This window comes from Hylobates moloch, unplaced genomic scaffold (assembly GCF_009828535.3).
Source record: "Hylobates moloch isolate HMO894 unplaced genomic scaffold, HMol_V3 SCAFFOLD_5, whole genome shotgun sequence".
NCBI lineage: Eukaryota > Metazoa > Chordata > Mammalia > Primates > Hylobatidae > Hylobates > Hylobates moloch.
Window position 1 is genome coordinate 123,390,239 of NW_026652280.1, and position 13,311 is coordinate 123,403,549.

General features: G+C 35.0%; 1 protein-coding gene across 1 annotated transcript in view; it reads left to right on the forward strand.

Moving 5' to 3' along the window:
* RNPC3-DT (RNPC3 divergent transcript) overlaps nt 1-7,147 on the forward strand; it is a 101,426-nt gene extending 94,279 nt beyond the window's left edge. The window contains exon 5 of the mRNA XM_058439738.1: nt 6,770-7,147. Within this exon, the coding sequence (XP_058295721.1) occupies nt 6,770-6,800 (31 nt within the window). The 3' untranslated portion in view covers nt 6,801-7,147. The remainder of the gene's footprint in view (nt 1-6,769) is intronic.
* Nucleotides 7,148-13,311: the final 6,164 nt, after the last annotated feature.

Consider the following 13,311-nt stretch of genomic DNA (forward strand, 5'->3'; position numbering starts at 1 on the left):
GAATAAGCTTCTTTTCAGGTCAGTTTTTAAAATATCATCCAGAGGGTTGGTTAAAAGTTTCTACGTTGACTCTGACGCTAGAGGCTTTGGAGACTTGGTTTTGGCCAGAGGAGCCATAGACCCAGGGAGTATGGCTCAGGCCCAGCATGAGCAGGCAAAGGGAGGGGCTGCTCTGAGTAAACTCTCCACTGTGAGCTCAGCCTGGTGGAAACTGAACCCCTCCCTTCAACTGTTCAACTGTTTTCAACTTTAAAAACTCATTAGAGAAGAAAATGAGGGGGAAGTGGTTGTTCACTCCAGGAGAGAGGGAGTCAGGCATGAAAGAGATGATTTTAGTGACCCAATTTCAGACTCTGCCAGCTAGGGCAGATGGAGACTTAATATACCAACTGAAGACTTGATTGTTGCTTTGTGTATTCCATTAATCTATACGTGGGTGCTCCTCCACAACTTCCTTAATATCCCACTACTTTGGTATCTGGGCAATCCTTTATCCACCATTTTGCAGTGGCTTGGGCTATGCACTACAGAACTGAAGACTCCTAAGGGAAGTCTGAACCTAACACAAGACTATAAAGCATACTGCTCAACTACAGAGAAGACCATTTCAGATGTAGCTGTCTAAGATTTCAAGAAAGCATAAGGGGTATTTACTTTACTTGGTGAGTAGGGAAGTTAGATATTTCATGCAGACTTCTCTTGCAGTTGTAAATGCTAAAGCCTAAAAGCAGTCATAAAAGTTTCTAGGGCTGAGTCTGCGATGAATAGAAAGGCATTTAAGAGGTAACTGTCAGTCAGTCTGAAGCCTCAGGGCCTACCAGATAGACAGTAGCTATCAGAATTTCAGACTAGCATCAATGTGGCCAAGGGAGCAATAGTCAAGATGGCAACAATCTTGGAGCATAGACCAAGATCTTGCCCTGCTTTTCTATTTTGACACTTGTCCAGAAATTTTATATTATCCTGTGGATCTATTGTGGCAAGGTGACTTCAAAATGAGTGACAATGAATTTCTTACCATCCAGGCAAGTGGGAGTTCAAAGAAGATTAAATTTGATTTAAAACAATAATGGAATATGAAAGCTTTTATGCAGTGTTGTGATGTGATAAACACACACATGTAAATATATATAAAGTATTCATTTAAAATTAATATATATTTATAATGCATTTAGTTCTCATTTCAAATTTATTCATACACATTAAGTTTAGTGTAGAGTTTATGTGTATGGGCTCTGGAGTCAGATGGCTACAGCGTGACTCTCGGCTTATTTGCTATGTGATCTCGGACAACTTGCTTACCTCTCTGAGTTTCAGTTTCTCATCCATAAAATGAGGATGATAACATAGTTGATCTGTTTAAGTGATTCTTGATTGCTAAATTTCTTAGAAATCTCTCTGGAACATGGAAAGAATTTAGTAAATAATAGATCTCTTTAAAAGTTCTCTTATTAAAACATAAGCTATTTTCTCTTTCGAATACATGCATTTGACATTTTAACTTATTTTCTGTATTTTTTATTTTTTATTTTTATATATATAATTTACTCTCCAAACTGTACTTTGCGCTGTCACTTCATAAATTAGTTTTCACCCTGTATACCTGTATACTTGCACACCTTCCCCCAAATTCTATGCCCAAAGTCTGACCCAGAGTTTATTTAATATTTTCTCCTCTTCCACTCTCAATTTTGTGTTTCTTATGTGGCAGTAAAAATTTTGGACACAATTTTACTTCTAGTTTCATGACGGTCTGAGACTGAGCATCAAGTTCCACTTTATTTATGTATCACTACATTCTCCATCCCAATTCCTGATACTGGATTCAAGGCTGCTCCTTAGTCCGTGCATTCAGTCAACAAACACTGGTTTTGTTTGTTTTCTCTTTGCCAGGCAGTATGACAATCACTAGAGATTGTCACAGATAAAATAACTCCTGATATCCATTGATATAGCTGTAAATCTTGCATTTGCGTGGTATGGCTTTACTAGCCAATAAAGTTCCCCTTTTACTTAAACCAACCATTCGGGCTTCTATAACAAAATGTCACAGACTAGGTAGCTTATAAACAGCTGAAGTGTATTTCTTACAAATCTGGAGGCTGGAATGTCCAAGATTAAGGTGCCAACAGATTCAGTGTCTGGTGAGAGCCTGTTTTCTGGTTTATATGTGACACCTTCTAGCTGTGTCCTCACGTACTGGGAGGATCAACACACCTCCCTGGGGATTACTGGTATCATTGGATCTTTGTCCTCTCCAAATCTCATGTTGAAATGTGACTCTCAATGTAGGAAGTGGGGCCTAATAAGGTGTTGGATTATGAGGGCATATTCTTCATGAATGGCTTGGTGCTGTCCCCTTGGTGATGAGTGAATTCTCACTCTATTAGTTCATGGGAGAGAAGTTGTTTAAAAGAGCCTGGCACCTCCTTTCTCTCTTGCTCTCTCGTAACACCTCTGCTTCCCATTTGCCTTCCACCTGGTTGAAAGCTTCCTGAGGCCCTCACCAGAAACAGTTGCTAGCACTATGCTTCTTGTAAAGTCTGCAGAACGATGAGCCAAAATAAACCTTTTTCTTCATAAATTACCCAGCATCATGTATTCTTTGTTGCAATGCAAAACAGACTAAAACAGTCACTAATCCCATTTGTGAGGGCCCCACCCTCATGACTTACTCACCTCTCAATGGCCCCAACTCCTAAAACCATCACATTGGTGATTAAGTTTCAACATAAGAATTTAGGGGCCGACTGGGTGGGACACAAACATTAAAACCATAGCAACCAATTTGAGTTGGATTTCTTTCACTTATAACCCTAAATGTCCTGAGTAATATGACACCATTTCATTATACACTAAATCCTCATGTGCACTAGAGTCCTGTTCTGTATGATCTATTCTAATGTATTGATTTATTAATTTGTACCAGTCCTTGGACTTGAATTGCATTCTTTCATTATAGTAGCTTTACAATATATTTTAATGTGTTACTGGAAGAAACTTCACTAATCACATATTCACATTTTGGAGGGAGTATTTTATATGTTGATTTTTCCAAGTGAACTTTAGATTTATTTTGTCTTGTTTAGTTTATAAAGCATAGAAAAGGAACAAGAACTCTGAGGTATATGTTGGCGTTTTTACTGAGAAATATTGATTTTATGTGTTAATTTTGAAGGATTGAATCTTTACAATATTGAATTTGACAATACAAGAGAATAGTATATTTTTCATTTATTGAAATCATTTACAATACTTAAGTGAATTTTAATGTTTACTTCCATACGGTTATATTGATTTCTAGATTGATTTACTCAGACATATGAAAATTATTTTTTATACTTATGCAAAAAATCTTTCCTTTTGTTTTACTGTCTTTTATTTCTTTCTTTCCTTTTTTTTTTTTTTTTTTTTTTGAGACAGAGTCTCACTCTGTTGCCAGGTTGGAGTGCAGTGGCCCGATCACTGCGACCTCCGCCTCCTGGGTTCAAACAATTCTCCTGCCTCAGCCTCCCGAGTAGCTGAGACTATTAGCATGCCAACATGCCAAGCTAATTTTTGTGTTTTTAGTAGAGACAAGGTTTCACCATGTTGGCCAAGATGATCTTGATCTCTTGACCTTGTGATCTGCCTGCCTCGGCCTCCCAAAGTACTGGGATTACAGGCGTCAGTTACTGCACTTGGCACCTTGTGTTATACTTTCTAAATGGTTATTTGTGTAAATGCAGGATTTTGATTTTTATAATATGCTATTTTCAGGTATTCTCATTTTAATTTCAATTGTTCTTGTTTCCAAGCATTCAAACCATCACTGCAGATAAAAAGAAGTTTGCTTCTCACTTAATTTTCTTGTTTAATTACATTGATTGTACCTTTCAAACAATTTAAAATAAAGTGGTAACAATTGTCTTACTCCTGACTTTACTAAGAATGCATGCTTATTACACAATTAGGCATAAGGTTTCTGCTTCAAAAAATTATATATGGATGTTTAACTTTTAAAATGCCTTCTTTGTATTATATGATCTTTATTTGACCTAATTTTATATGATTTTTAATGGATACCAAACCTTTTTTTTTTTTGCATTTCTAGAATAAATCCCTTTTGGCTTCGCTATGCTCTTTTAACCTTTATTTATAATCTTTGCATTGAAAATAATGAGTACAAATCACATGCAGCCTCATGCTGGATGCTTTTGAAACTTTTTTTTCCCCTCTATCTGTAGAATAATTTAAATTGCATAAAGATAACTGTTTTTTCAAATAAATAGACTTTTTGAGAATACCAGCAAGAGCTTGTCGCCATTCTTTTAGAAAAAATCTATCTACATTATGTAGAAACTCTAAGAACCCAACCAATTTCCTAGAGTATAGCTGAAATATGAACATTTGTAAGAGTAACGAACTATTTGTTTAGGATTTAATTTGGTTAAAACATGACTTCTAATCTCAAAGTAATTGACATGGTTGTTAACAATTAGCTGCTTTGTATGCAGAAAAACCTTTTCTTCTATTTAAGTCAGTTTTTTCACTTAAATTGCTTAATTCTCTAAAATTTCCTCCAACACTTTCTCAAAAACGTGGATACTAAATGCACAGCACTAGTCAAAAAGAAGATCATGCTGAAAGAATGGTAGAGGATAAGACGTAATGGTACAGCTGCCTTGCGTATGACACTGTGATGCACTGATCATCAGCCATATCTATGCCTGAATCTGCCAGCCTGTCAAGTGTATTTTTATTGCAACTTGAATATTTTCCTGCACACCATTTTCATGGAAGTGTTTTACAAAGTGTAGGGGATTAACATATATTTTTTTCCTATGTTACCATTGACTGAAACTTTTGTACTGAGAAATAAGTATATTCTCAGAAATTTAGGTATTGAAAACCAAGAGATTTTCTATCAAGAAAATGTTTCTATTATAAAAACATATAAATATTTTCTATTCTTGCAAAGACCTATGTGTAATCTTAAAATCTTTTAAAAGTTCGCCTTCCAAAACAAGTTTTGAAACATTTGTTGCTAGAGTTTCACCTTTCCTAGATAATTATCATGTCTACTACTACCACAGATGAATTTTGGAGCACTTATTATTAAGATAAATTTGATAAGACAATTTTTACTTGTTCATGTATTAAAATTGTACAATTTTCAAATATACTAGTTGTGTCCCCCAAGTTTTTTATAACTGGAAAAAATTCAAATTCATATTTAAATATTATAAGAAATGCTTAAATGCGAGTAATAGAAGGCCAATGACAGTAATAGAATCTTTACTTCTGAGGTAGTTTTAGTCATAAGTAACAGATGCCAAGAACAAAATGGAACTTATTGAGATAATATTGATGCCTAATGGGTTCAGAGATCTTAGGAAGGGTTGACACCAGGACAGCTCCAGAAAACTTACCAGCAGAGACACTGGGACTTCTTTTTGGAGCCAGAACTTAAATGTGACCCATCTCAAAATAATTATGTCTCTTTCTCTTTCCATTAAAAACTTAAAGTTCCTGGATAAATAATCTGGACTAGAAGTATCAATTTTCCACTGTTGCTTTGATATTTGATGGCCATTGTGAGATGGTCATCAGATGCCAAGTGTGGTCACCCTGGACCTATTCTTATATATCAATGACAATAAGTACAGTAAAGGGCATTTTAAGCTACATTGATGTTTTTCAAAGCTATCATATTGCAATTCTAATCTTTCTGGAAATATTCACTATGTTCATTGTTCCCAGGAATGAGCAAAATAATTTTTACCATTTATATTTAATTGTGAATTATTTAATTCTATCCTGGTCATGGGTGTTTCAAGACAAATATCCTACTTGGGAATTCCTTATATCTTAAGCAGATGAATTAGAAGAATGGAGAATTGGCTGCTGTTTTTTTAAATATGAAAATACCTACAAATAGTAGAATTAATAACTATGTTAAAAAGGAATTTTTAAAGTCTGCATCTAAAATATTAAAATGCTATTTTTTGAAGCTATGTGCAAAGTTTCAGTTTATAGGATTGCATCCTGGAACTGCATCATCACCATCAACTGAAACCTTTATTTCTAGGAGTTAAAGAGTGTATGTTTCTTTATATTAATAATGTACTTTATATTAGTTAGCAAGAAAGGCTTAATGACTTGATAATGGTTACATAATCTGACATAGCTTACATATGTATCTACATACAGACCTCTTGGAGGAGTCAGACAAACAAGATCTTGAATCTTTACTGATCTTAGTTGAAAGTGAGTTTCTATTGTGTGTGGCAAATATTTAAGAGAGTGAACACAGGAGCAATTTGTTGCTGCATGATTATGTTAAACTTTAAATTTGACAAGTGTATTTTAATGATAAATTTCTAATAAAATTAAATTACTTTATAGAATTTCAGATTTAGTTTTACATTGCAGAAGTTCATTCTATGATGGTTATATTTTAACTTTGAAACATTGACTCTGGTTGAGTGTTGCTTTTAATTCTTGGGCATTTGACAGTTCGCCAAAAAGTCTTCCAAGTATATCTCTGTTATAGACAAAATTCTCTATAAATAGTGGTTGTAACAAGGGAACATGGTGCCTTGCATGCTTTTTGGAAAATAGCTGTCTTTTATTAGGAGAAGTTTTCCCTCGACTCAGGAGCAGCTTCAGGATATGCATATATAGAGTAAAGAGGAAAGGAGAGGCTATATCATCTATTCATTAATTTTGCCAATTTGGGATGCTGGAGGTAGATACTAAATTTGCTTCTTATTTTTTTGGATTACAGTAGACCTTTGGAATCTACATTCAACATTTGATACTGTGTGTGACTCCTGATGAACACGCTGAAGATACATGATGTCCAGTAATTTTTACTGGGGATAATACCTACAACATACATAAGACAATGTTATTAAAGTACATTTAAAATTACACAAGACATTTTAAAATTACATAAGTGTATATAAAGAGTTTAACACAAATTTCACTTACCTTGGCTTAAGATGATTTAGCTGTTTTGTAAGTTAACAAAGACCTACTATTTACTTCCTATTTAGTCTATGGGTGAATTTGGCATTTTTGAAAATCTTTTGATAGCCTCTGAGAACTTACTATTATTTGTACTAATTTACTTCCTAATGAAAGCTATTAACAAGATTTATTTTAGGAAGTTTATCTCAGACAGGTTTATGTCCTTATGGAGCTTACCATCTTAATTTCAAAGATGAAAAGGAAAGTTGTGTGTGAAACAGCACAGAGTACTTTGCAGCTTGTCCCAAGAGCTACAGGGAGCAGCATGGACAGTGGAAACTCACATAAAGTTCTTCAAAATTTACTGTTTCTTTTGCTTCCTGAAAATTGTAATCAGTTCCTCTTTTCCTACTTAACATGAAAAATAAGTCCAATGGAATAGTCTGTTGATTAATAAAGTTCTATCATTTCTTCTTCATGAAATGACTAATTTAACAAATTAAGTCCTTCATTTATTAAGGTTTATTACTTATTTTTCCTCTATTCCTTTCTCTGAACTACAAATCACAGAGATTTATATTTACTTAAAATTTTCTTAGCACTACCAATTTGCCTATTTAATGATCATTTATGGCCCACCTGTTGTAGTAGTTGGGATATTTTAAATTGAATTGATAGAAATTTATATTCAATTAAGTAGAAATACCAATTCCAGAGAAGGACTCTTACTATCTTTATTTAGACTATGATATGATTTGGCTCTGTGTCCCCACCCAAATCTCATCTCAAATGGAATCTCCACCTGTCAGGGGAGGGACCAGGTTGGAGGTGATTGGATCATGAGGGTGGTTTCCCCCATGCTGTTCTCAGGATATTGAGTAACTCAGGATAGCTGATGGTTTTGTGTCCAGAATTAGTGGGTTCTTGGTCTCACTGACTTCAAGAATGAAGCCGCAGACCCTCGCGGTGAGTGTTACAGTTCTTAGAGGCAGTGTGTCTGGAGTTTGTTCCTTCTGATGTTCAGATGTGTTCGGAGTTTCTTCCTTCTGGTGGGTTCGTGGTCTCGCTGGCTCAGGAGTGAAGCTGCAGACCTTCACGGTGAGTGTTACAGCTCTTAAGGTGGCACGTCTGGAGTTGTTCGTTCCTTCCGGTGGGCTCATGGTCTCACTGGCTTCAGGAGTGAAGCTGCAGACCTTCGCGGTGAGTGTTACACTCATAAATGCAGTGTGGACCCAAAGAGTGAGCAGTAGCAAGATTTATTGCAAAGAGTGAAAGAACAAAGCTTCCACAGTGTGGAAGGGGACCCGAGCGGGTTGCCACTGCTGGCTCGGGCAGCCTGCTTTTATTCTCTTATCTGGACCCACCCACATCCTGCTGATTGGTAGAGCTGAGTGGTCTGTTTTGACAGGGCGCTGATTGGTGCGTTTACAATCCCTGAGCTAGACATAAAGGTTCTCCACGTCCCCATCAGATCAGTTAGATACAGAGTATGACACAGAGGTTCTCCAAGGCCAGCCAGCCACAGAGTGTCGATTGGTGCATCCACAAACCTCGAGCTAGACACAGGGTGCTGATTGGTGTGTTTACAAACCTTGAGCTAGATACAGAGTGCTGATTGGTGTATTTACAATCCTTGAGCTAGACATAAAGGTTCTCCAAGGCCCCACCAGAGCAGCTAGATACAGTGTCGATTGGTGCACTCACAAACCTTGAGCTAGACACGGGGTGCTGATTGGTGTATTTACAATCCCTGAGCTAGACATAAAGGTTCTCCACCTCTCCACCAGACTCAGGAGCCCAGCTGGCTTCACCCAGTGGATCCACTCAATAAGTTCCATTCTGAAAACTCTCTCTCTCTCACACACACACACACATACACATACACACACACAGACACACACACACGTTATCAATGTTTCTTGGTACTCTATTCACAAATATGGACTGATAGCTACTTAGACAGAAGCTTAAACAGAGATCAACATTTCAAGAAAATAAAGGAATTTAGAGAAAAACAATGAAGGGTAAGAATAAAATTTGAGCACAAATAAAATTAATATCCACAAAATAGAAGATTTTGTATTCATGCATTAAAAAGTTTTTCCCTAATAAAGAAAAATTTAGAGGAAAAGGCACTCTTAGAAACTAAAGTATCACTTTTTAGCATAAATAACTTTAGTAAAAAGATATATTTTCTTTCTGATGAAATCACTCTGTAAGTTGAACAAAGACCAAAATATGTAAACTAGAAAGCTCCATTCATAAATGTAGTATTCCGATAACAGAAGTCTCAGAAAGATGAGAAAAATTAGAAAAAAAAAGTTTTTACCAAATGATGTGATGACATTTTCTAGAACCAAAGTACATGCACTTTCAAATTGATTGCACCCAGCAAATACAATTAAAAATTTTCCAAATAATAATAGTTTAGTATGAAATTTAGAATGTCTGAAATAGGTAAAAAATAAGATCTGAAAGTTTGTAAAGCGCAAAAATAAGTGACATACGAGGGATCTGGAATAAGAATAGCATTGGACTTAATAATGACAGTGGATTCAGAAGGAGAATGAGCAAATGCTTTTACAATTCTGACAAATTATTTTCTGTTGTATTAGTTAGGCTTTACCAGAGAAACAAAACAACATGTGTGTGTATGTGTGTCGGTGTGTATGTACATACACATATATACATGTACATATATAAATATACACCCACATATTTCTCACTATACATACAATAGTAAAACTTGAACAATACAGAAGGAATAAAAGAACAACTAACTTTCATTAGACATTCTAGAAAACGTTTGCACTTTTTATACTATATCTATTTCGCTTAAAAATAGAATTTCACGGATGATTTTGATACTATGTTATAAAACAATCTACAATTTTAAATCTCAGAGATTCTTTGGAAATCACCAAATTTTAGAGTTTCCTAAACTAGGTTTAGGGATGTGGGTCAAATGTCTTGAACCCATGGAAAATTCATGACAGTTGTGACTATTAAGAGCATTTGTTCATTTTCTTAGAGAGAGGGTGCATGGCTTCGTTACTGAACATCAATGAATCTCTCTGTGACCCCAAAAGAGTAAATTAAATTATCTTATTTTCTTCCTAAAATCACTGGGGTTCAGAGTAGCTTGAATACATAGAAAATCTTATAATTTACATAGATATTCTTACAAATTACATGGGTATCTTATAATTATATATAATATATATCATAAATTATATCTTATAATTACATAGATATTCTTATAAGACTGAAACAAGAGCTCAGGCTTCCTAACTCTAACACATTTTGATAAAGCATTCTTCAACTTAGGTTTCCTAATGCTAATTCCTTTTGAGTGTGAGATATTCTTTTGGCCAATAATATAGCATTGCACATTTCTCTTATATATTTAAATGATCCCGTTAAAAACATAAAGATAGGATTTTATAGCCCAATGGTCTCGATATCACCTTATTTTTCATTTGTCTTCTCTTGTTCTTTTTGTTATTTCCACGGTGATTAGGTTCAGGTGAGCTTCCCTGACTGGCAATACTTCGTATACATTGTTACACTCTGTGGCAAGGAGGAGATAACACCATTCATGACTTTACGGGAAGAGAATAAACAGAAGCTCCACATTTAGATCTCCCCCAGACTCTGTCTTGACTATCTCTTCCTTTGGCTAATTTTCTGTATCTTTTCTCTGTAATAAATGTAGCCATGAGTTCTGTGGGTATTTTCAGTGAATTATCAAACTAGATGGTTTTTCAAAACTCCTGACCTTGCAATTGATATCGCAAAAGGGGAAGTCTTGTGTCCCTCAGACTTTCTAGGTTGGCTAGCACTGAATATTATGACAGCGTATTACTCTACCCTGGGTCTCTATCCTTTTAAAATTCATTCATTATTGGATAAAAAGAAATGAAAGATACAATACTTTTGTCTCACAAAATTAAAAAGCAAGAGTTTCCAAATCATACTGTGCCTTATATTATCAATTTCCTTCCGTATTACTTTTTTTGTAAGTCTAGATAAGACATTGTAGGAACTTCATAATTAACAATCAGTTATTTCATTTTCCTTTCTTTTTAAAATGTTGATTGATTGTCTAGAAAGCTGCTTTCGGTATGACACAAACAAATGTTTTGAAACAAAACTGAAAAAAAAAAGTGAGAAATGGGCCGGGCGTGGTGGCTCACACCAGTAAACCCAGCACTTTTGGAGGCCTAGGCAGGTGGATTACCTGAGGTCAGGAGTTCGATACCAGCCTGGCCAACATGGTGAAACCCCATCTGTACTAAAAATACAAAAAACTAGCCAGGCATGGTGGCAGACTTCTGTAATCCCAGCTACTCTGGAGGCTGAGACAGGAGAGTTGCTTGAATCCAGGAGGTGGAGGTTGCAGTGAGCCGAGATTGTGCCATTGCACTCTAGCCTGGGCAACAAGGGTAAAACTCCATCTCAAGACAAAACAAACAAAAAAAAAATGTGGGAAATGAATACTACCATTTATCAACTTATACTTAATTGTTTTTTTTACAAACATTGGTTTGCTCATATATACAGAAGTAGGAGTGACAAATAATGAAAAAAATGTGCTGTAGTAGATAAATTATAATGATGCTACACTGCTAATTACTGTAGCAATATTTCATTCTAATTTACAAATTAAAAAAATGTCTCAAATACTCTGCAGTTGTAAGTAAATAATCAGCACCTCCATAAACATTGTGATAAACCTAACAGTTGACCTTTCTAGGTTGGAATTCTTAATATGACATGGAATAATATGTGTTCTTAGTCCAGACCAACAGGCTGCAGTAAAGGCCTTTACGAATAATAATATTTAAAGTTCTTCTCACAGAATGGAAAGAAAAATATGAGTGTTGACTCTGGCAGCTAACAGCATATGCTTAACCACTGATCTTTCAGTGAAGAGATAGAATCATAACTGAACATACTGTATTAATCAAGACCATGATAGACAGAATCATAACTGAACATGCTGTATTAATCAAACCAACCATGTGTTCTTCACAGCTCTTTACATTTGAAGTGCTTTGCCAAGAGGATCGTATCCCAAAAACTGAACAAGGTAACTGCTGCCTACGTTTCAAGCTGCATAATACCTTTTTTCACAAACAGAACTTTATGCTTCTTTAAATTAAGAAGTTCATTATAGGGGAAGAAAACCATACACTTAATGTCTCAGAAAAGGTTAAATGAAAAGGGCAACCCTTCAAATACTTATTGCAAATCCAAAAGATATTACCTTTTATTCTACCAAATGGCTCAGGTAGGTAAGAGCATGTTGTTTGATATTATTGTTAGGATGCTTAATCAATGCCATCATACAACTTGAGAAATACATAGAGTTATATATTGTCAGAAGCTACAGTCCAGCAAAAGATCATGTTCATCCTAAGTTTTGACAAAGTGTATCCTGTGTAGATCTATTATACAAACAAAAGATGTCCTCGGATGGCTCCTGAATGCTAAAAAATGGAAATGGTTGGAGACATTATCGTCAACTGGCTGAAGCAGGCGCCTGATTAACTCCAAGACTGGGTCAGATAAGGTGATGCTTCCTTTGAGGAGCAGTGTTACTATGCACCCTACTGCTGCCATTTAAACAATCTTCACACAGTGACTTTCCCTGGAGGATGCTACTGAGGGTTCAAAAAGGGATGCAGACTTCGTGTGGTCCCCTCCCACAGATTCAGTTGTTTGTGTAAAGTAGTTGCCTTGCCAAAGACCTCCCGCCCAAAGATTCTAATTTCCATTTATAAACATGGTTTCCAATTTTTTCAACGATCAAATATTTATAATATTAGAAAAATATGTTTAATCAAAGCACTCCATAGTTTAAATAAAAATAAGCATTTAAAATTATATCTCTGCATCATGTAATATGACCATTAATTAGCAATAACAAATTTCTTATTTCACTACTGTAATATATTCCAAAAAGTAGAATATTAAAGTATTAATAGAAAAAAAAACTTTACAGAGGCACAAAAATGTTGAACAAAAAAATTCATTCAAAACAGAATCTCCATGTGTGTAATTAATTCATGGTTACATCACAAATAGAAATCAGATATTATTTGAATACTCATTCAAAGTATAGAAAGGTATAGAAAAAGGAACTCATGTCTCACAGTCTAGAGTTGTTCATTCTCAAAGAACACAAATGTGGATTAAAAAGTTTGAATTCCTTATCTTTAAATTACATGCTGCAATATTCTAAATATTTAATCACAAATAAATGAATCACCTATGAAATATAAGTTTTATTTAAGTGTTATGTAATTTTTGGAAGTATGTTATAATAATTCACTCTCTTATCTTCAGACTTTA